Source organism: Quercus robur, chromosome 8 (genome assembly GCF_932294415.1).
Source record: "Quercus robur chromosome 8, dhQueRobu3.1, whole genome shotgun sequence".
Lineage (NCBI taxonomy): Eukaryota > Viridiplantae > Streptophyta > Magnoliopsida > Fagales > Fagaceae > Quercus > Quercus robur.
Window position 1 is genome coordinate 7612666 of NC_065541.1, and position 25647 is coordinate 7638312.

Consider the following 25647-nt stretch of genomic DNA (forward strand, 5'->3'; position numbering starts at 1 on the left):
TCTTCAGCTGGTACTACAAGGGTTTTAAGCTACTTCGTCGATATTTGGTCAAACACCCCTCTGGAGTAGACTTGGAGAATCTAGACATAGAGGTTGTTGATCAGGAGATGGCAGCGGATGAGACCTCCCAATCTGATGCTCTTGCTGAAGATGCTCCTGGGGACACTCCTCTACCACCTCGAGATGGTGATGATATGGCCACTACTTGAACCTGCCTCTTTTCTTTTCTTTACTTTTCTTTTTTGGTGCCCAGTGTGTTTTGGGCTTTTTGATTCTACTTTCAGAACAATATTCTCATTCTAATTTAAGAACAATTTTTTTGCCCAGTGTTTATGGGCTTTTAATTATAATATTGAAACACTGTTGGTTGCCCGTTGTTTTTGGGCCCTCGATTATATTAGTAATTTTGTACTTACTTGTTTTCGCTCCTGCCATGCATGATGCTTATTGACTATATGTGGTCTCTGTCTGTTTCATCCTTCTGCATCTGTAACTTATATTGTTGTTACTTAGTTAAAGTTTTCGTTGTGATCTGCACTCATTAAAAGGGTCTTGATCCGTCAGTAACTTACATCCGTCAAGGCGGACTTTTGCTACTTAGCCAATTTTTGTGGCTTATACCCCTTGAAGGGATTTTGTCATTCCTTGGCTTCGTCAATAACTTACATCCACCTAGGCAGAATCTTGTTACTTAGCCCATTTTTGGTGACTTATCCCATTAAAGGGATTTTTGTCGTTCTTTCGCTTCGTCAGTAACTTACATCCATCTAGGCGGAATTTTGTTACTTTTCCAATTTTATGGTTGACTTACACCCATTTAAGGGATCTTGTCTTTTTTGGCTTCGTCAGTAATTTACATCCGTCTATGCGAAATCTTGTTACTTACCCAATTTTATGATTGACTTACACCCATTTAAGGGATCTTGTCATTTTTGGCTTCGTCAGTAATTTACATCCGTCTATGCGGAATCTTGTTACTTAGCCAATTCTATTATTTATTTTTTATATGCATCACACTAGCTAAAATAGTTCTTTTATTGCTTTATTTTAAACATGAATACATTCGTCCACTACATTTACTGATAGTATTGTTTCAAATGCTCGATATTCCATGGTCGTGGTAGTTTCCTCCCGTCCATCGTTTCCAGGTGATAAATACCTTGCCTTGAATAATGGGTGACTCTGTAAGGTCCTTCCCAGGTTGGGCTGAGCTTCCCCTGGGTTGGTTTCTTGGTGGCAGATGTGACTTTGTGCAGGACGAGGTCTCCAATATTAAGTCATCTGAGCTTTACTCTTCTGTTGTAGCACTCAGACATCTTTTGTTGGTACTCTGCCATCTTGCATGATGCTCTGTCTCTAGATTCGTCTAAGCAATCTAGGTTGACTCTTAGCTGATCTTCATTGTTGCCTTCATGGAAAGCTTCCTGTCTTAAGCTGGTGACTCCTACTTCGATTGGAATGATTGCTTCAGTGCCATAGATGAGATTAAATGGGGTCTCTCATGTTGGGGTTCTTACTGTAGTCCTGTATGCCTATAAAACATTAAGTAGTTCTTCCAGTCATACGCCCTTCGCTTCATCCAACCGAGCCTTGATGATCTTGAGCAGGGTTCACTTCATCACTTCTGTCTGGCTATTAGCTTGGGGATGACCAGGGAATGAAAATTGATTCTTGATCCTTAGCCCTAAGCAGATTTCCCTGAACCCTTGACTATCAAACTACCGCCTGTTATCTGATATGATCATCTGTGGTATCTCGAATCTATAGACTATGTTCTTCCACACAAAGTTCTAGACCTTTGCCTCCGTTATGGTTGATAGTGCTTCTGCTTCAACCTATTTCGTAAAATAATCAATGGCAACTAGTAAGAATTTTACTTGTCTTTTACCTTAGGGTAATGGGCCAATGATGTCGAGTCCCCATTGAGCAAATGGCCACAGGAAGGCTATTTTCGTCAGTTTCTCAGATGGTACACGTTGGATGTTCCAAACCTCTGGCATTTGTCTCACTTCTTGACGAACTCTGTTGCATCCTTCTGCAAGGTAGGCCAAAAGTAACCCGTTTGGATAATCTTGCTGATCAAGGATCTCGGGCCTGCAAGATCTCCGCAAATCCCTTCATGGATCTCCTCTAGATTTATATTTGGCTTCCTCCTCACTGACGCATCTCAACTAGGGCATGGAGAAGCCTCTTTCGTATAGGGTATCATTCAAGATCGTGAACCTTGTTGCCCTTTTCCTGATATTCCTTACCTTTTCGACGTTCGGTGGAAGCCGTCCGTCTTGAAGGAAGGATATGATTGGGGTTATCCAATCTCTTCTGCTCTAGATTGCAAAGGTATGGACTTCCTCGATGCTGGGGCATCTTTGGACTTCAATTTTTAGGTCTATACTCGTTGGTCTTGCTTCTGACAATGATTGTTTTGCCAACTCTTCTACCCCCATATTCTTACTTCTGGGGATCTATGCGAACTCTACCCGGTCAAACTCTTGCGTCAATAGCTTCGTCAACTTCAAGTATTTCTTTATCCTTTCCTCCTTTGCTTCAAATTCCCCCTTTATCTGGCCTACAATGAGCTTTGAATCGCTCTGGAGGAGCAAGTTTCTGGCTCCTAATTCTTTCCCGACCATTAACCCCGTTAGTTCTCCTTCATATTCAGCTTCATTTTTTGTGGCTGGGAATGCTAACCGAACTTCGTACTTAAGCATCTCTCCTTCGAGGGTAATAATAATAACCCCTACTTCGCCCCTCTTTTGGACTGACGAATTGTCAGTCTATATCATCCATCTTTCCACCTCATCCTTATCCCCGTCCTTGTCGAGCATTGTAAATTTAGCAATGAAGTCTGCCAGCGCCTGTGCTTTAATAGCTGTCCTGGGGTGGTATTCTATGTCAAATTGGCTGAGCTTTATAGCCCACTAGATCATCTTTCTAGCAGCCTCAGGCCTGTTCATTCCCTTCTTTATAAGCTGGTCCGTCATCACCAAGATAGGATTCATCTAGAAATAAAGGCGCAGTTTGCATGAAGCGACGATCAAAGCGAATGAAATCTTCTATCCATGGGTATTTGGCTTCTACCCCCTGGAAGGCTTGGCTAACATAGTAGGCTGGGAGCTATCTTCTGTCCTCTTCTCGAATCAAAGCAACACTCACAGCTATAGCTGACACTACCAAGTATAAATACAAGTTTTCTCCCTCCTTGGACGGACTCAGGAGGGGTGGATTACTCAGGTATTACTTGAGCTCCTGGAAGGCTTTCTTACACTCGTTTATCAAAACAAAGGCCTACTTTAACGTCTTGAAGAAGGTAGGCATTTATCTGTCGTTTTTGAGACAAACTTGTTGAGCGCTGCTATCCTTCCTGTGAGTTTCTAGACTTCCTTCACGGTCTTGGGTAACGCTATCTCCAATATGGCTTGGACCTTCTCTGGGTTGGCTTCTATCTCCCTCTAGGACACCATGAATCCTAAGAACTTCCCTGATGCTACCCTAAAGGCGCACTTGCTGGGGTTTAACTTCATTTGATATCATCTAAGAGTCGTGAACGTCTCTTGAAGGTCGTCCAGGTGAGTAGACTCTTCTTTACTCTTGACGAGCATGTCGTCTACATACATTTCCATGTTCCTCCCAATCTGTTTGCTGAACATTTTGTTTACTAACCTTTGGTAGGTTGCTCCTGCATTTTTCAGCCTGAAGGGCATCACCTTGTAGCAGTAGAGCCTTTGGCTTGTGATGAAAGCAGTTTTCTCCTAGTCTTCCTCTACTAGCTTTATCTGGTTGTATCCCGAGAACGCGTCCATAAAAGTCAGGAGCTTGTGCCCTGCTGTGGAGTCCACCATCTGGTCTATCCTCGACAGGGGGAAACTGTCTTTTGGGCAGGCCTTATTTAAGTCTGTGAAGTCCACGCATGTCCTCCATTTTCCGTTGGCCTTCTTTACGAGGATGACGTTGGCCAGCCAGTCCGGGTTAGGCATGTCCCTTACTGTTCACTGTTTTATTCCAGCAGCATATACTTCACTTATAAAATACAAATGGACTATCAATTCATATCCAAATGTCATGAAATTTTACAAAACTACTCCCCCGTATGTCCAGTATATACCATAAAAATTTCGGAGTCAAAGCATAAACCCATGATTTACTAAAAATCATGCAAGACAGCATACTCAAATCTGTCCTGACAGAATTTCTTGCAACTTAAAAATTAAACCATTATTTTTATGTTCATCCAAATACTGTGAGACCACTTCCATAACAACCATGTGTGTCTTAAAATTCATAAAAACTACTCCTAGCATCCTAATTCACTATATAAAATTTAATACATAATTTACCGTGCATTAACACAGAATCTGTCACAGTGACAGCTTTGCAACATTTTCTTGTAAATTTGCAAACAATTATTAAACGATGGTATTTTAATATGGGGATTTTTATACACTAATTAGACATGTTATAAAACACTTATAAATAGTCATTTAACCATTTAGAGAAAAAATACACACAACAAAAATCCCAGCAGCACCATAAAAAATACTCATCCTAACTTTTTCTTACTTCCTTAATCATATAAAATCATTAATTAGTAAAAACCCTAATCTACCTTCAACAAACCTTCAACACAATTTCAAAGCTTCTTAAAACACTATATATATATGGACAATAGATTAAAAGAATTACATTTCCCTTTACCCTAAACATGGATTCTTGGAGTGATAGAGCTAGAATCACTTTAGTTTCAAGTTGGGTACAAAAGCTTGAGAAGAATTGAAAGAAACATCTTTCCTTGTTGCTGGACCCATAGGTGTGAAAGGGGGAAAAGAGTTGAGAGCTTTTCCTTCTTTTGGTGTTGGACTCGTGGGAATGAAAGAGGGAGAGAGTTCTTGATTGTTGTAGTTGCTTTGAAAGAGTCAAATAAGAGATAAGATGGAGACTTATCTTTCTTTTGGTGTGTGTGAACCCATGGACTCAAGAGACCTTCCTAGCTCTTTCCTTAAGAGAAAAAGAGTAAAGTAAGGTGCAAACTTCTGATTTGTGTGTGTACCCGTGGAAAATGAGAGCAAGTGAGTTTCTTGGAAGCTCAAATTGTCTTGAAAAGTCAAAGAAGATTTGAGATTAAGATTTCTTTGTTGCATGGCCGGCCAAGTGTTGGTCTTGGGGCTTAAGAAGTCAACATGCATGATGCTTTGGCCCTACACGTGTTAAATTTCAATTGGTTGCATGTAGGTGAAATTTCCACTATACAATCTCATGCATCATGCTTAATTAAAACACCAACTATGTATGTAATAACTTAACCCACTTAATATAGTTTTGTACATATCTAGTATATATACATAATACAAATAACCATTCAATTATTTATAATCTTTATAATTCTTATTTAATGGCATTATAAAATAATATGTTTATTAAATACTCTTATATTAATTTTAGAAGGTAAGTGGCTTAAAAATAATAATTAACCACTCAAACACATAGTTTAATTATAAAATTGGGTCGGGGTGTTACAGGCTAGATTTCGCAAGTGACTCGCGACTTAGGCTAAATCACGAGTGACCTGTGAAACTTATTGTCTATTGCTTTTTTGAGTGTGACTTTTCCCATTCTTTGCCAAAACTATATAAACCCTCATTACCCATGAAATGTAAGGAGGAGTATTTTTCTGAAGAAACTTTTGAGAGAGAAACCCTAACCAAACACTTGAGAGTTAGAGATTGTTTTACCTACAATCCTCTACATTAGTTCTCTAAAGCTTCCATCTACTCCCACCTCTTCATCTACATATCCTTGAGAGGTTCTTAGCCCAAACACTTACCTTAACCACTCTGAGTGTTGAGAGAAGTTTTGGTGCCTTTGGAAAGCATTGGAAGAAGTCATTGAGTGGCGGATGCAATTAGGTGGAATTGTAGGATCCAGATAACTAGTGAAGACAAGACTCCAAAAAGTTCATTGGTAGAAGGAGTTTGGAGGGCTCAAGTACATTGGGTAGATTAGGCATGGAGGGTTTTTTTTTTTTTTTTTTTTTTTTTTTTTTTTTTTTTTTTTTATATTTGTGTACTTCAACTTATTCACTAGTGGATCGATTTCGGCTTGGAGGGCCGCGGAGAGGTTTCTCGCCAAGTATTTCGGTTTCCTCCTCGATAACACGTGTTAGTGTTATCTTGTATTTGCATTTCTTTTTCCTCCTCTTTAAGCTTTACATTTATCGCTTATTGTACTTGCTTATGACTTAGAGTAGTGTTTCGGTTTATTGCGCATATTTTACTCTTGTTCCGCACTTAGATAAATTAGAGTAAAAGCAATTAAGCCATAATTTAAAATTGGGGATCTAAATAAGCATTAGTGTTTTCACACAAATTAAGCTTTCAGTTGTTTTCTTTTGATATAATAATTTTTGTTGTCATATGTGTATATGGTGGTGTGGTTTCAATATATAAAGCCTATTGTTTATAGTTAGAAATTAATCAATTAGTTGGTATACTCGTTGAAGTAAAAATTCAAATATTGTGTGAAATTCAAATACCCACTTCAAAATACAACTAAATATTAAACATAACTCAAAACAAACCAAAGTGATGAAAAAAGAGAACATATGATCAATTTTCTATTTCAATGTGATAGAGACTGTAACCAATGATCAAGGAAAATAACCATTAGTGAAAAGGAAAAGTAGAAAAAAAAATCCAGTAAAAGAGTAAAAAAATAACTTAGATACTAGGCAATTAATCAAACAATTGGTAGCTTCGGAATAAGTACAATGAAGCTCGTTGGATGATTTGGAATAAGCACAACAATTGATACCACGAGATAAAATATTTTTTATAACTAGTTGGATGATTTGGAATAAGCACAACGAAGCTTGACAAGGCATGCCATGACCTAACTCTGTCTCCCTAGCCAAATCTGCTACTGCCCACACTTAAGAATATTTAGAAGCAAATTTTGGTAGCTTTAGTTGAGGTTCTCTAAAAGTTTTGGGCGTTGCTCTGCATAGGAATTCTTTCATTTTGTCTTTGTTTGTTGTTACGGGGAATTAATTAGATAAATATGGCAGTTGGTTTAGATCTAGTAGTTTTATTATAATGTTGTCTCAGTTGTTATTTTCATTCATAGGTGTCTCCTCTAGCTCGAACTGTATGGTTCTAGTTGTATTACTTTTGTTTATCCTAAAAAAAATCCCATTGTTTGAATCTTCTACAAAATATAATAAAAAAATTCCACTGTTTGAATTTTAAATATTTATATTTTGGTATGAATAGAGCATTGGATCCTAACCCATCCCCAAGCTTGTAATTCCCATTCTCAAAACACTTTTTAGGTCAATGAAATCTAGCTAACTAAACACTGTTGCAAGTCTTTTATGGTCTATTTGAATTGAGGAGAGAGAGGGAGAATAGAGGAGAGTAGAGTATAGTTGGATAGAAATTAACATAATTTTTGGCCAACTCTACTTTACTATCCCTTTCTCCCCCCTCAATCCAAACATGCCATTAGTATTGGAAAACCTTTTTTCTTTTTATCTTAAATTCCATTGGCTATGTTTTCACTAACCATGATTAAAGTTTTGTAAAGAGAATCTTTTTAAAATTTAGAATATATTCTTTTACCGATATTGATGGAATTAGGGAAATAATATTTTCTTCAAATCTCAAAGAAATAGGGTGTTTTTTTACTTCAAAATTGGGGTGAAGTGTTATTCCCTTGTACCTCTAGATAGAGAATCTTGATTATCATATATATATATATATAGAGAGAGAGAGAGAGAGAGAGACGCACAGCATATACTCAATAGTGGGTTTTTGAACTTTTTTTAGTTATGAAATCACATAAATTTTAATTAGACAAAAAAACATGCCCCTCTAATTCATTACACGGTGGTGTATCTTTCTTTTGTTATTATTTTTTAAGAACACTAACAACTACTAGTGTCTCGAATGATTTTTTTATTCCTATGCCTGAGTTTCTTTATTGAATGGGGACTATTTGATTTTTTTTTTTTTTTTTTTTTTTATGGGAGCATTGTAAGTATATTTTTTTCTTTTTAAAGATAATTATAATATGATACTAATATCGTAGCTTCAACTTTCCCTTATCTAAACCCCATGAGCACTTTGTTAGAGCATCCTTATCAAGACTTCTAAAAAATTTAGCATTTATCCTCTCAAAACCTATATTTATAACATATAACACACCACTTTACCATACGACCTATATCAAAACTTCTATTTTTTTTACCATTTCATTTAAATATTGTTTCTTTATTATTTTTCAATAATTTTTTTATTTTTCCTCTCTCCTCTGTCTCTCTCTTCTGTCTTTCTCTTTCTCACAGCACCGCCGGTGCCACACTACCACATCCACTCACCACCACCACCACTGGTATAACAAAACCCAACAGCCACCACACCCAACAGCCAATAGCCACCTCACCCAGCAGCCAACAACCACCACAAACCCACCACCCACAAACCCAACCACAAACCACCACAGCACAGCCATAGCCACCATCACCGGCGGCACCCACAACCTCTGCAAATCGGGATTCCCACCACCCAAAACCAAATAAAAAACTCAACAAACTAACATCAAAACCACCAATCAAACCCAGTACCACCACAAATCACAAACCCATGTTAGAAATCACAGACCCAAAATTAGAAAGAACATATTTTTGAAATTTCTCACCCAAAATCAAATCACAAAACCCACCTAAACCCAGCCACACCTGTCGAAACCCAGGCATGCTCGCCGAACCACCGCAACCCAACCACCCCGATCAACAGCAGAGACCCACAGACCACAAACTCGACCTCATCTTCTCCACGGTTTCACCGAACCACTACCGCCATGGTTTTCAGTTGTGGATGCTGGTGAAAGAAGAAAAGAGAAAGAAAGAAGAAAAGAGAAAGAGACATGGTTGGAGAGCAAGAATGAGAGATGGAAGAAAGCCAAAAAAAGGAGAAAGAAAAAATATAAGAAGAAAAGTAAGCAGGTCCCACGGAATAAAAAATAATACTCACTCCGTCCCACTTTGTTTGTCCTCTATTCCATTTTGAGATGTTCCAAAATATTGTCCTGTTTCTAAAAATAAAAGTCATTAATTTACTAATATTCCTATTATACCCCTATTAATTTACTAATTCAATTTTTTGATAAATTTATTTAAGGGTAGTTTTGGAAACTTATACATTTTTAAAAGGTAGACAAGACAATAAATGATGTTCTCTTAAAAAATTTGACTTTTTAAACAGGACAAATAAAGTGGGACGGAGGGAGTATAACTTTTACCATTGGTGAACAGTGCGGTCTCAAATTTGAGACCGCACTGTTCATTAATGCAAAAAATTATGACATTTACCATGTTTGATTTGAGACCGCACTGTTCATTAATGCAAAAAATTATGTTCATTAATGCAAAAAATTATGACATTTACCATGTTTGATTTGAGACCGCACTGTTCATTAATGCAAAAAATTATGACATTTACCATGTTTGATGGAAGTGATTTTTAAGAGTTTGGGTGTCAAATGCCAAATATTTGACATTTGACATCCTTGATAAGGATGCCATTACGGAGAGATGTACTCAGCAGCAAGGCCCTTGCTAGACAAGTAAAACTTGAATTGAAAGGGACCTTACGTCACAATGTCATCAATAGCCTAAAAAAAATGTGCAACTCTCTTCCCCAAATTGATGCATGTTTCACTGTTAGAGTCAAAATTGACACGCCCCATCTTAACCACTCCTCTGTTGCCATTTTTTCAAAGGCAAACCAACCAAGTCTTCTCAATTACGTGTATATTTCCATGTCCTAAACTTCAAAAAATGAATAGTAGTTTGCAATTAATTCTCCAAACCAATCCAGCCACCTGTCCCATCGTTCTGAAAGTTAAAAAAAGTCAACCAACTTATCCTCAGAAATTGATCAATCATATTAAAAATGAGGTCGACAAGAAATGAGGTATTCATCATCAATTCCTGAGTTTTCCTATAAAATAACCTTCCAGCTCTTTCCTCACGATACTCATATCTCACTAGAAATGATGAGGTGGTTAATGTGGCTCTCTCAAATCTTGCATCTCTCTCTGCTCTTGTATTCTGAAGTTACATCATCATCTTTTCCCTCCTCTTCTTCAGCATTACTGTGCTCCCAAGACCAGAGCTCTGCGTTGCTCCAATTTAAGCAATTGTTTACTTTTTCAGAAGATGCTTCTTCCAGTTGTGATGAAGTTGGTCATCATTCTTATCCAAAGATGGAGTCTTGGAAGGATGCCACCGATTGCTGCTCATGGGATGGAGTTACTTGTGACAGTGCGAGGGGGGACGTGATTGGCCTTGACCTCAGTTGTAGCTGGCTTTATGGCACCATCCCTTCCAACACTACCCTCTTTCTTCTTTCTCACCTACAACATCTCAACCTCGCCTTGAATGACTTCAATTCTTCATCCATTTCATCTCGGTTTGGTCAATTTGCTAGCTTGAGTTATCTTAACCTTTCTAACTCTGCATTTTCTGGCCAAGTCCCATATGAATTATCTCAACTCTCCCAATTGGCCTCGCTAGATTTATCCATCTTTCATCTTAGTCTAGAAACCTCTGTGGTTAAAAGGCTTGTTCAGAATCTGACCAAGCTAAGAGACCTTCATCTTGATCTTAGTGACATGTCTTCTGTTTCGCTTACTTCTTTCATGAATCTCTCTTCTTCTTTGATGTCCCTTTCTCTCAAAAGTTGTGAATTGCGAGGGAGGTTACCGGATAACATTTTCCGACTACCAAACCTACGTGAGCTGAATCTATTTGGTAATTCTGAACTCACGGGGATTTTTCCATTGTCAAATTGGAGCAATCCCCTAAGATTCTTGGATTTATCTGAGACAGCTTTTTCAGGAGAATTACCAAAATCAATTGGCAATCTAAAATTCTTGAGGCAATTGGTATTGAATGGATGCAATTTTACTGGATCAGTTCCTGCATCTGTGGGTAATCTTACACAACTCACTCTTTTAGATATATCAAATAACCATTTTAGTGGTGAGATACCATCAACACTATCAAATCTCAGAGAGCTCTCTCGCTTGGATCTATCTAACAACAATCTCAGTGGTAAGATCTCATCATCACTTTTAGTTGGCTATGCATAGCTCTTGGAAATCTTTTGAATCTCATAAAATTGCAATTTTGCAGGACCAATACCCGTGTCACTTTCATTCCTAAAGGATCTCACTCTTATTGACCTCCGTCAAAACAACTTTGGAGGTGAAATTCCCGACCTTTTTCCTAACCTCACAAAACTCACGGATGCTTACATGTCTGATAACCAGCTTACTGGTAACTTTTGTGAATTCCAGTTTGGCAGTTCATTACAGTTTCTTACATTAGATAATAACAGGCTATATGGCTGTATTCCAAAGTCAATCTCCACTCTTGTGAACATTTCAGAACTTGATATTTCATCAAATAACTTGAGTGGCATTGTGAATTTTGAAATGTTCACAAAGTTTAAAAAAATAGGCACTCTTGCTCTTTCACATAATAGTCTGTCAGTAAGCATCAACAAAAATTTTAATCATACCTTCCCCGAATTGAATAACTTGGAATTAGCTTCATGCAACATCACTAATTTTCCAAATTTCCTAAATACACCATTTCTAACGTTAGACCTCTCTGATAATAAGATCTCTGGCCGAATCCCAGAATACAAGTTCGGAACTGGGAAATATCTGATGTCCCTAAATCTTTCTTACAACTTTTTATCAAGTATAGAGCTACCTCAATTGGAGAATCTAAGGATACTTGACCTTCGTGCAAATCTACTACAAGGACAGCTTCCTATTCCACCATCTTCGGTGGAATTCTTTTCAATCTCAAACAATAGATTGTCTGGGGAAATCCCTTTGGGGATTTGCAATGTAAGTGTCCTTACCATATTGGATGTCTCCTATAACAACTTGAGTGGTATTATTCCACGGTGTTTAGGAAACTTGGACTTTTTTCTATCAGTGATAGATTTGAGTATGAATAGTTTCCAAGGAACTATCCCTGAAACACTTGCAGGTTGCACAGGATTGAAAACCATCAGCTTTAATGGAAATCAATTGGAAAGACTATTGCCACCATCTTTGGTCAACTGTACAAGTCTCGAAGTTCTAGACCTTGGAAATAACAAGATAAATGGTTCATTTCCGTATTGGCTGGAAGCACTTTCTGAGCTACATGTTCTTGTCCTAAGATCCAATAGATTTCACGGCCCCATAGGAATTCATAATACTAGTGGGATGTTTTTCTCTAAACTACAAATTCTCGATCTCTCTCACAATGAGTTTACTGGTCTTTTACCAAGTCATTATTTTGGAAACATGAAAGCCATGATGATTAATGATGAGGGTAAGCAAGAATTGGAATATTTGGGTGAAAATTATTTTCATGATATGGCGGGTTCAACTTATTATAAATATACAGTAGGGGTGACAGTGAAAGGTTTGGAGACTCCACCAATTGGAATCCCAACCATCTTCACAACCATTGATTTATCGAGTAACAAATTCCAGGGAGAGATTCCAGAGGCAATTGCAAGTCTTAACTTTCTCCGATTGCTTAATCTTTCCCATAATAGCTTAACCGGCTCTATACCATCTTTATTGGCAAATTTGTCAGCACTTGAATCATTGGACCTCTCTTCAAATAGACTTGTTGGGGAAATCCCTATGCAATTGACAAGTCTAACATTTTTGGCTTTATTAAACCTTTCACAAAATCATCTCACAGGACTCATTCCACAAGGTAAACAGTTCGCTACATTCCAAAATGACTCTTATGATGATAACTTGGGACTGTGTGGGTTCCCATTGTCTAAGCAATGTACTACAGATGCATCACCACTGACACCACCATCAATATTCCAAGAAGACAATGATTCAATGTTTGCAAGTGGATTTGGTTGGAAGGCTGTGTTAATTGGCTATGGATGTGGCTTGGTGTTTGGATTAGCTGTGGGATATGTTGCTTTTAAAACAGAAAAACCTCATTGGCTTGTAAGGTTTGTTGAAGGAGAACGAAATGGAAAGACAAGAAGGCCTAATAATAAAAGACTTGGGCGAAGAAGAAGTTAATGCATTCAAGGGTGGTCTTAGGTGAGCTTGACAAACTTCTGTTGAGAATTATATTATGTTATGATTTCAAATAAACATATCTTAGAATTAGAAACAATATTAGTAGTTTGTATATTCTATAATTTTTCTGTGTTATAAACTTGCAAGGTAAGTAGAAAGTGATGAAGACCCTATTCTCTACTAGCAGTGAGAGAAGATTGTGAGCCTTTAAATTACATCAGGGCATTCGAATGGTGGCTAATGAGGAGTGGATCGTGCTTGAATGAATTAAGGTGCTATTTTATTCTTCTTACTATAGATATGTTCAACTTTTATTTTTGTATTTTTTTTTTTTTTTTTACACTTTTCCGTGTCTGTTTGTCAAGAGATTGTGTGACAAATTGGACATAGCTAGCCCTGGGGTATCTTGGGTTCTCATGGTCTCTATCTATGTATTTGAGGGTACTTCATGTGTTTATTTGTTTCTTTTGAGACTGTCAGTGTCTGGCATGTTTGATTTAGTTCTAAGGTCGGCCTTGCGTTATTTCTCATACTTCTAGTCTTCTCTATTGAATGCCGGAATAGAATATTTTTAACAGAAAATCCTAAAACAAGAATTCAGAAATTGAAAAAGAAATGCATTCAGTGGGTTTTATTTTACTCCTAGTAATTACAAGAACGAGAGAGGGATTAATGAAGCCAACAGTAATAGTCAGAACTCCACCTGAAATGTAGTACTATCTTTTATGGTATAACTCAAGACATTTATCAACCAAAATCTATTCATCTTCCTTAACAATTCATCCACAGTGGTTTTTACGTTCAGGAGGTCTTATGTGTTGAGAAAAACCACCATTCTTGAGATCAAAGTCTTCCCCAATATTGTCAAACAAGTGTGAATTTACAAAGCTAATGGCTGTTAACCACAAGAATTACCAAAGCTAAGCTAGCAAGATATTCAATATGGATTAGAGCATTAGCACCAGCTAATGTAAAATAGCATATTGTCAAAAATATAGCCAATGAAACCCAAAAATTACTCACATTAAATTATGAACCATTTATGCAGAATGAGATTTTAGTATTTTACTATAATGCTTGTGAAAAAATACAAGTCACTATCATAATCTATTTTTCATTTTTTTTTATAAAGGTCCTCATCTGTTTCCTCGCAAAACTAGATGTGGTAAATATTGGAGTAACTAGTCATATAAACTGCACTGGTTCTTCTTTTTTCTTCTTCTTCTTCCTCTCCTTTTTTTTTTTACTTAACACCTTATAAAACTATGCAATGATATCTTTTCTCATATAGACACACTTTAGCATATACTGAGTAGTGGGTAGCACTTTTTTAGTTATGAAGGAACACATCAATGAAATGGAAATATGAGAATATTAATAAGTCTCTATTATGATTTTTAATTACTATCAGTATTATCTTGAATTTTTTGAGTGAATGAGCACTAAGAAATGGACTCAGCAGTGGTAATCACCTAAAAAACTTATGTGCAACTTTCTTCCCCAACATGGTGCTGTTAGTCAAATATCTGTAGTCCACTATAACAGACTTGAGTTTTTTCAACATATTGTTATCTTCAATCACTTAGGCCCATTTGGTAAAGTTGTTAAATAACTCATTTTCAGTTCTTAAATAACATTACATACATTTCAACACATTTTTTCACTCACATATATTTCAAAAAACTACAAACAACATTACTCAAACTCCTCTACCAAATAGGTCCTAAAAGCCTTAAATTTGTTTGGTTTTTAGTACTTTTTTCAATGTTATCAGCCTTTGAAAAGAAATAAATAAATAATTTTTGTAGTGATCATACGCCCCATTTTTTCCATGATAGGACCCCTGCTGAGTCCTTTTCTTAGTGCTTGTTTAGTCTCTAATAACCACCCATCAGTTGATTTTTTCAAAAAAAGGAAACCAACCAAATTGTCACAATGTAAGTTACAAAGTCAAGTCTTCGTACTCAGAATCAAGGCTTTCTTCTTAAAAAACAAAAAAAAGATTTAAGTCTTTTTTATCAGTAAGTCTCCAAACACACCCAATGTCCTGCCCGCCTCCCCCGTCGTTTACAAAGTCATAATTTCACCATCTTTCAAAGATAGAAAATGGTGAAGAAATGGAAAGTCACCACAAAGAAAATAAAAGATAACAAAATGAAAAAGATAGAGAAATATGAAGGTTATAAGCGTGTGAATATGAAGATAGCAAAGTGCCATCTCTCTCTTCCAACTTTATTCCTTCAATCCACCCTATATACATATGCAAAAACTCGTATCTAAAATAATCAAATGTAAGGAGCACATAGTCAGAGCATTAGTTTTCCAATATTTACAAATAAGATTTAAAAAATCTAATAAAGGAAAACGAAAAAAAAAGAAAGAAAGATGTATTTGCATACAACAATTACAAAATAAGGAAATAACACTAATAGCCATCAAAAGCTATATTAGAGCTAAATCTAACAAGCTTCTCTCTTTCCATATCATTGATGAATTTATCAATGGTTAGTGTCAGAAATCATGAGTATAAATAACAAATAAGTATTGAGGAAACAAAACTGAAAGGGAAATAAATAAAAAGGATGATGGATTTCAATTCTTACCTAAGCTCACAACAAGAGCAATAGTTCATGTCCCTTCGGGGTGTGCATTGGGCATTGTATAGGAAATGGAATATAAACACCCAGTTAAGCCCCACAAACTCTATAAAAATGCAAAAAATAAATCACATAATTCTAACATGCATTTCCACAAACATGTAAAATGCAACAAATGGGAGATCTAGTATCATACAGCTTTTAATAAGAAAACAAACATGGGAAGTCCAAAATCTGAGACACAATAACAAACACACACAAAAGTTGTAAATAAAAGAAGCCATTCATTGTCGCTCTTTTAATCACAATATCTATCACTCTCTTATTTTTCTTTTTTTCTCCTGAGAATCCTCTATTTGTGTACTCAAAAAAACAAAATAAAGATATGGTGAATACTGTAGCAATATATATATATATATATATATGTGTGTGTGTGTTATATTAAACTAGTCGCTAACCCGTGCGATGCACGGAATAATTGAACGAAGGTTATATACATTCACTTTTATTGGTACAATCATTTAAAACCAATCAAATTAGATAATTCTAATTCTAAATAATCGTTGAAAATATGTATAAATAGATTAGTCAAATAAACAACATTCATCTAAACACCACTATGATATGGTTCCAGCATGTTCCAATAAAAAACCATTTCAAATAATTACAACATATCAATTTCTAGAAAGAAACCTGACAAAAAATTGTATTACTTTCTCTTTTTTAAATTATCCACATAAAAAAATTAAATTAAAAAATAAGAGACTCCATACAACCTAGAGATCATTACCAATTATCACAATAAAAAATGATATGACTGAAAATAAAGGTGGATAAATACTAAAAAAATTATATAAATCACAAAAGTGAGCTATTATACATTTATAGGATTTGAATCCCACATTATTTAAAAAGAGGTTGAGTTTAAGAGTAAAATAGTGATCCTAGACCAATTAAATATTTTATTAAGCCACTCTACCACTCTCAGTGTCCTCAAATTACTAACAAAGTCCATTAAACACACTAAATTCAAATTCACTAATTCCAAAGAATTTCCAAATATTATTTTCTATACTACAAGCAACATGCAATGCCTTATCTACTTTTGACTTCCATCAAGTGTAACAATTTATATTTTGATAATTATTAAACAAATGCAAGAGAATCAAATTTTGCAAAAATATTTCTTCTTGATAAATTTATTTATATTTATTCCTTTTAAAAAAATCTTTACTATGCAAAAATCTAATCAATTTATACAATGCAAACTATTGGGCTCTCTTAATTGTTAGACAATATGTCTTGCATTTAACTTGTGTAAAGATTCTAATCCCAAACAACATATGTTTGTTTAACGAATAAATTATAGACAACTTTTAGCCTATGATCACGACATCACTTATTCTCATCCCAAACAATATGTATGTTCATAGTCTTGGCATAAATTACGGAAAACTTTTAGCCTTTGAACACAACATCATCTAATGTTAGTTGGTATGAGAGAAGTCTTTTGCTTCAAGAATACAATCAACAAAAAAATATTTCCCACAAAACCATAAGTCTAGAAATAATCAATTATATGTTGAAAAAAATGCATTCGCTCATTTTTCCTATTCTATCGCAATTCTCGCACCAAGAATTAGACGTTGGACCAAATGATCTAGATGAATGTCGTATTCCCATTTTCCTTGTCTCTTTGTTTTTCTCTTGTCAACTATCATTTGGCCAATCCTTGCAATTTGAGTTACTTCTCTAGTCACCTCTTTCTATTTTATTGTATTTAAATTAAAGATTATATAATATTTACAAAGGGGAAAAATCATATAATGAGCCAATGAGCTTTAGGCTTTAGCTCAAATGACACTTCCTCTTCCTATAAAAGCAAGGTGATGTATAATTTACCAATTAAAAAAAAATGTGAATGGAAATTAAATAAAGAACTTGAAAAACATTGATTCTTTTTTTGAAGAGAAAAATTTTGATTTATGTTAAATAGATTTCAATACAGCAGTGGCAATTGGGGTTGTAAGAATTGTGGACTGTGACCAATCCAAAAATTCCTATCAACCAAATGAACTAAAAATATAGGTAAAGAATGTGATGCTGTGCTTGTAGCTCCATGAACAAAAACTTTAACTGCCTAAACTTCTCAGCTCTCTCTTTAAATGTGCCATTGAAGCTTGTCATCCCCTCAAGTATCACTTGAAATCATCACATATCTCTAGCCAACCTTATAGCTTCCATGGCTGCCATTAATTACCTCCGCCGTGGTTGAATCCTTATCATAACACTTATGCTTACTCAGTGTTGCTACTGTTACTCTCCTTGCATCTAGATGATTACTCTAGGGCTTCCTTAAAGAACACTGCACATTAAAGTTTACCTTTACATATATACTACATTGAATTTATAAGGTTTCCAACTCAAATTGAATTCAATTTTTAGATGTATAATACTATTGATATATTAGAAATTAGACATTACATGATTTCATTCTTGTGAAGTGTGCCTGGAAAATATTTATACCATTTAATCATCTATTTCAATAAATTTTAGAGAGTTAGAAAAATAAAAAATAAAAGGAAACATTTTTAGAAGTTTTTTTTTTTTTTTTTTTTTTTTTTCATTTCATTTTCTCTGAATCAATAACCTATTGCCTTATATCACAAAACAAAAAAGACAAAATCATAATAAATAAAGTAAGAATAGCTACAAACATTGAGAGAAAATATGAGTTTCAATTTTAATATATATTTTTCAAGATTGTAGTTTTAATGTTTTAAACAACGCTAATGAGCTAAATCATATAATCAACATTATATTAAAATAATAAAATATTTAATTAGAATGGATAAGAGGAAGCTTGACTATGTTTCACCTAAAAGCTCTCTAGCTTCAAATTGTACATGCCAGTTCAGGAAGAGAAATGAATGAATTGATAGAAAAAAAAAGAATCAAGTCAACCCATCAATTGACTTCAAGAGGGGGGGGGGGGGGGGGAATAAAAGGCTGAAGAATTGGAGTTCAATAACATATAATGAGAAAGGATGCTCACAAAACTATTAAAGAATGATCATTTGAAACACAACTCCTACAAAATGATATTAACTCAACAAAGCAATTAAAATTTTACTTTTAGTAATATCAGAATTGATGCATTGTTCAAAAGAGTAGCATATATATATTTTTTAATAAGCATGGAAGTGAAAGCTTACAACTATATACTATATTCAACCTTTCTTTTTATTTATTGAAAATGATAGATTTTTATTATGTAAATAACAATGTACAATGGTTCAAACAAATGTGCTAAGAAAGGAGGGCAACCCATCCAAACACCCGCCCCTTTGTCAGCCAGATTTGCACTTGACCTGATGATATATACAAAAGAAAAGGTTCTAAACTAAGAATTGAATGAGTGAATTCAACAACAAAACCAAGGTAGCGACACACCAAAAAGACATATCTGATGGTTTCAATATTCTTGTAGGTCCTTAGAGTCTATAGGGGTCATTTCATTACTGGTTGAAGGTTAACGCCCTTCCCTTTCATGTGCAGGTATGCAAAGTTTTTATTTTTTGAAATCAATCTAGAGGTAGATGTTCATATCTATACAAATATAACAACCATCATTAATTAACCAAATCAACTAACATGTGTAACCCAATTCATGAAGGCCCCTGGCTCATGAAAAAGGTGGGGGTTAAAAACCTAATCTTCTTGCACTTTCCATGCTTAATTTATTTCAATATGAGAACATCATATTTTGGTAAAATGAAAAAGATAGAAACAAAAAAAATAGAGGAAATCTTACTACGCAAGTGGTGGTAAGCTTTTCACATCATGCAAATCTCTTAGAGGCCTTTGATCGAACACCTAGCAGATATGGGCATTTGATTTTCCACACATAATCTTTCTGCACAAACGGGGTAAGTTTTTAACACCTGCAATCCATGAACCATAGCATTACAATTAAATTCAAAAGGCTAAATGATAAGATTTAAAAAAAAAAAAAAAAAAAAAAAAAAAAAAAAAAAAAAAAACACACGCACACAATGATGTTTGGAGCTTTAGACAACAAAATCCTAACTGTTGTCTTTAAGCTTCTCTTGTCCTACGTTATGTGTTGTTCTTCCTGAGCAATTCCACCAATTTCTCCACATGAACTTGAGTTCAACCCACTTCTAAATATAATATACTGGTTGAAAGTGGAACAATACCACATTTGTGCTACAATTATGGGAGATGAACACAAAACGACTCTCTAAATTTCTTCAGAGGTAACTGTCGTTTGAAACTCCCTGTCATAATATTGAATTTTCTATGGTTCTACACTTTCAATCCTATTTATTTAGTAACAGAAATTTAAGGGCAAACATCAAGATAGGGAAGGACACTGAAAAGGCACAATCAATACTAAATAGAGAGAGAGAGAGAAACAGTTACGATGTGGACTTTAAAATGAAGAAAGAAGACAGAAAGTCCAAGTTGAATTTGAGGTAAAGAAAAAGAGAAAAAAAAAACACATCAAGCAAAAAAAAAAAAAAAAAAAATGAAGAAGAAGAGAAACTTTCCCCATTTTCTGTTGTAATAAAAGGTTCGCTATATACCAACTATTTATTTTTGTTCTCCATACCATTACAACTTGTTTTCGCACACCTCATTACCACTTCATACACTAAGCTGTCTCACTCACAGAGTTTGTGTGGTATTTTAGAGTAAGACAGCATCTTTAATTAGTGAACATGATCTTCGACTTTATTTGGATATAACTCCTAGTTTTACTGCTACTTTTATATATGTTTCTTTTGAGTTATAAAAATAAATATATGGATAGGTATTTAATCCCTGAAACCAAGAAAAAAAAAACTGTCAAATTGAGCAGAATTCACGTATGTAAAAGTGAAGTAAATGTGAAACTGTAGAACAAAAAGGTGGGGAGAAACAAAATGTGTGGAAGGGGAAGGAATTTGAAACCATGCAACAAAAAGAAACGGAAAACAGAAAGTTTAAAACCGTGAAAAAGGGTTTGACAAAGGGGTTTGTGTGAGAGACAAAAGGTAGGGAAGGGTTTAGGTTGAAAAGGCTTTGAGTTTGGGCTTTATGGTGGAATTAAATTAATAAGAAGTGGTCTTTATGGTGGAGATATGGGTGGGATTTATTTTATATTTTTTAGTATTTGAAAAACTGTTTTTAAATTTTTGAACAAATACAAAAAATATGATAGAAATGACATGACTGCTGATGTGGCTCAACGTGAGTGTAGCAACATTAAATGCTACGCTTCAGCTTTTAGTAATATATAGATGAAAAGCTGCAATCTAAACGACTGGTCGTATTTGGTCTGGTCTGTTTACATTTCATGAGAAGTCGCTTATAATATAGCTTCTGCCGTTTATGTTCAGAAGATATTATGCTGCAAGTCGTCAAGTGTTTCTGATGTAAATAGCTGTAGTTTATTGTTCACCTATATTAGTGGCCATGTGTTATTCTGTAATTCGTTCTTGCAATTGGTGGAGGTAGCTGCTTCTTTTCAATTTTCTGTTATACTGTGCGGTTTAACATTGAGATCTGTGTCTTCAAATATAAACAACAGAGTTTTATAATCGAAATTTGATAGAATTATAGTTAAACTTTGAAATTCACAATTTTTTTTTAATAGTTTAAACTTCAGAGATAATTGATAATTTAATATGATATAAAAAAATGTCATGTTAATAGATACTTTTAAGATAATTGTTAATAAATTATTTCAAAAAAGTTTTTAACATAACTTTCATGAGAAATATTTAAAAAAAAAAACTATCAAAAAAATTAATTATTTTATCATTTTTCCATAAAATGTTTCTTAAAATAGTTCCTAAACCAATGCCCTTAATGCATTTATTAACGTTTTCAAAAAAAAAAAAAAAAAAAAAAAAGAGAGAGAGAGATTCTTAAACTTTTAGAACAATAATTAATTTAGCATAATATAAGAAGAAAAAATCCATAAATTTTGGGAAATTGGTAATTCAATCAATATTTCAAGCAATTCCTCTAGAGTGTGCTCCATTCAAATAAGCATTAAATGGCAAAACATATATTAATGTTGCATATTCTACAAGCTTATTATTCTAACCAGAAATTTGTTACACTCACCTTGGAGTACTCTCTAAATTCAGCAATTTCTTCTTCGTCTAGATCTTTCATTGATTGAAGAAAACCAGCAAAGAAAGGTGAGAATCCCAAACAATGAAAGATCTAGACGAAGAAGAAATTGCTGAATTTAGAGAGTGCTCAAAGGTGAGTGTAACAGATTTCAGGTTAGAATAATAAGCTTGTAAAATATGCAACATTAATATATGCTATTTGGCCTCCTATTTTCTTTAATTTTTCTGTGTCACTGCTTACCAGCAAGCAGTTGGATAAGGTGATAACGATGTTGAATGTTCTCTACTAAGCATCAAAGAAAATTGTGAGCCTTAACTTGCTGCTGATCATTAGAAATGGCGCGTGGATGTCCGGGATTAGATCTTGTTTGTATGTATCACGGTGCTGTTTGCTCCTTTATAAAACTCTGTCTAGACTGTATTAGGATCATTTCTATTTGGAATTTGATAGTTTAGATTAAATATAATAAATCTAAAAGTGTATCCAATATCATGTCGTTTAAAATTTTTTATGAGGTATCACTTTGTCTATTATCAAGTTTATGAAATAAAGTCTTAACCTTGAAATATATTTCCATTTCAAATCAACATTGCCGATAGCTTAATTTGATTAGGTGGGTACTTAGACTATTCCCTGTGTGTACCTAATCTAGAAATTTAAAAAGTAATCACCAAAATATTGACTGAAATAAAACGTATCACTAAAATTTCTCATGATCTATAGTCAGAGTCGGGTTTTTTTTTTTTTAGGCCTACGGCTATAATGATGTATTTTTTTGTTGTGATATTTTATTTACAGTTTTTTTTTTTTTTTGGGGGGGGGGGGGGGGGTTACATTTTATTTATTACTGGTTAAAATTTCAAACAAATAAGTAACAGCAAATTCGCTTAAAATAAAATTCATAGTGGATTTTAACATCAATAGTTGGGGAGCTCATCCCTTATTTCTCTATTTTAGATTTTGAGGGGTGGTTTGGTATATCAGAAATCAAAGAAACAAAAAGAAGAAGCTGGATTAGACACACCAAAGTTATAGAAGTTGCAGAAAAGAATGAAGGCTAGACGACAAGTAGCTTAAGCAGTTTTGATAAAAGCTACATGTAGTTTAACTTTGGGAAGTGAACACGTGAGCAGCATGTGTGTGATTAGTTGCACAGTCTATTTAGTTAGTTAAAAGTTAGTTATGCTTAGCTGTTGCATACGTGAACACGTGAGCAGCATCTGTGTAATGGTTATTTTCCAAGTTAATGAGAATTCACTCTTAGACAATTAGACAAATCTTCATAGTGTAAGAAGAGTATTACAATTTGCATTAATAAATGTTTTTTTTTTTTGGGAGAATTTGCTCCGGTGAAAGTAGGAAACCATGTCCTATTTGGTTTTGGAGTTATACATTACCGCACAAAGAAATCAAGTCTTAGTTGTATTAGAATACATTAGCCGACTTTGTTAGTATATATATACTATGTTAGGCTTTGAGGAATTGTATTGTGTGAGAGAGTGTAGTGTTACAAGATTAGTGCAAATACAATAGGGTGCTACTATTGTAATCTTCTTATTTTTATAGTGGAATTTTCTTTGTTGTAAATTTTCTGTCTATTTTTCTTCTCTCTTCTTTAACCTTGTGTTAGTGAGTCTATTTTCACAACAGTTGTTGATATTGAAGATTAGCCAACACTAAACTTTTAATTTTTTTTTTTTGGAGAATACTCAAAGGAATTTTAATTTGTTATTGAGTTTTTTTAGAGAATAATTATTAAACTTTAGTGGAGCCTTGCAATCTTGTGAATATTTCTTGATGTTTGGCCGTTGTCCTATGTCTATCTCATATATTGGGTTGATATATATTAGAGTAATTTCTCTAATTCACATAAATTACATTAGTTCTTCTTCTTTTTTTTTTTTTTTAATTCATTGTTTTTATATTGGTAAGTAAAATTCAAATTACAAACATAAGATGCTTCAAAGAATGTCATTTACTCATTACTACTTAACTATCATTTTAACCCTTTTTTACCTTCTAAAACAATGCATGGATTGAAATAATCTTGTTTCTCATAGCTAGTCAGAAATACACAACATATACATAGTGGTGGGTATTTAGCATTTTCTTGGTTAATGAAAACATTAAAATATTTACTTACCAGATTCTCAAAAAAGAAAACATATAAATTTTAATGAAATGGAAAAACATGCCTCCTTTAATTCACTACATCATCCATCTAATAGATTTTTGCAGTTTTAACAAACATTAACAAGTTTCTTTAATGATTTTTTTTTTTTTTTTAAAATACTATCCACGTGAATTTCATGACTGAAACTGAAGGGGAGACTACTTAATTTAGAGTTTTAGACATGTGGAAAAACCTTTTGTGCAATTTTCTTCCCAAAAAAATTAGGTAGAGATGCAAGTTACACCATTAGAAGTCAAGTCTCTATTAAAAATTTAGGTAGAGATGCAATGGCGCTTATATTAATGTGTTGTGTCTGGTCACAATGATAGCTCTATCAAGACCCCAATAGTAAACATGATATTATCTTTACCGTCACGTGACATAGGGTTGATGAGTTCACATTGGAAACCCTTTTTTATTTAGCAAAATAAATAAATAGTTAAATCAAGACTTGGCAAATTGCATGTTCCATTTTCACAATGATGGGACTATTGTTTCCCTGTTTTAGTCTTCAACAACCACCCTCTTTCTCGTGCATTTTTTCAAAGGAGCTGTTTCTTTCACACAAACTACCTAATTTCTTTAATATTTTATGTTAAAGAGTGTCCCCCCTAACTTTTCCTAAAGCAAGTTACAGTCTGTTGTCTTCATAATCACAAGGCCCCTCATCACAATTTTTGTACCCCATTTTGTAAAAAAAAAAAAAAAAAAAAAAATACACAGATATTTTGCAAAAAAAGAAACTACATCACAAATAGATACAATCCTCTATCAATGTGAATTTCATGACTGAATGGGGACTAGACGATTTAAACAAGCGTCACTAGTTAATAAGTGGGGTTATCTCCGTACGTTGTAACTTGCATATCTCGTTATCTACTTATCTCTATCTATTCCTTTTTTTTTTTTTTTTTTTTGAGGGCCCCCAATTCCTTTCTTAAAAAGACTTAAAATGCAATTTAATTACTAGAGTCAACTCGAGTCTTGGTAATTGCATGGCCCATTTTTCCAAGAAAAAAACACCCATTTTTTTTTCCCTCAGAAAAAAGTTACAGTATCCAGCAAAAAATAAAACGGCAAAACTTAGATACAGTACCTTAGATCCAATTCCTTATGTACTTCTTTTAAATTGCTGCCACCTGTCTAATTTAATAACTTAGCTAACGTCTATTAATACCATCTCATTTTGTTTCTTTCTTCCCCTTTTTTTTTTCTTTTTCTTTTCTTGGCCCGCTAGAAACCTATTCATCAAATCTCTTAGACCCTCACACCAGCTGGCTAAAGATGATCAACCTATGGAAATTTCCAACAACCAAAGGTACATGCATTCGAGGGATGCACCATCTAATTTCATTTTTCTAGATGAGGTAAGTGAGTCTGTAGATCTATAGGGGAGTGCCTAATAGGTAGGAAAAAAAAAAGATTTCTTAGTGCTTTTGATTTTCTTTCAAAGCCAAATCTTGACACTAATCTCCAGATTGGGCTTGCTACGTGGAGTTTGACAAGGAAGCGGTTGTTGGGTTTGGGTAGGAGTATGGGTTTGCGATGGTTTTGTTTGGGTGAATATGAATTGGATTTCAATTAACGTTAACATCAACACTCAACCCCAAACCA

At 34.4% G+C, this 25647-nt stretch overlaps 1 protein-coding gene across 4 annotated transcripts; it reads left to right on the forward strand.

Annotated features, from left to right (window-relative positions):
* Positions 1–9858: 9858 nt before the first annotated feature.
* Positions 9859–13641, forward strand: LOC126694395 (receptor-like protein 7). Of its 4 annotated transcripts, XM_050390635.1 has the most exons (4): positions 9884–11107; positions 11189–11332; positions 12770–13134; positions 13261–13641. In XM_050390635.1, exons 1-3 carry the CDS (start codon positions 9961–9963, stop codon positions 13111–13113), a joined length of 1635 nt encoding a protein of 544 aa, XP_050246592.1. In that variant the 5' UTR covers positions 9884–9960; the 3' UTR covers positions 13114–13134; positions 13261–13641. The 4 variants fall into 4 exon arrangements, with proteins under 4 accessions (XP_050246591.1, XP_050246590.1, XP_050246589.1 ...); XM_050390634.1 differs by lacking the exons at positions 12770–13134; positions 13261–13641 and adding an exon at positions 12059–12133 and having other exon boundaries at positions 9859–11107; positions 11189–11913; XM_050390633.1 differs by having other exon boundaries at positions 9873–11107; positions 11189–13134; positions 13269–13641.
* Positions 13642–25647: the final 12006 nt, after the last annotated feature.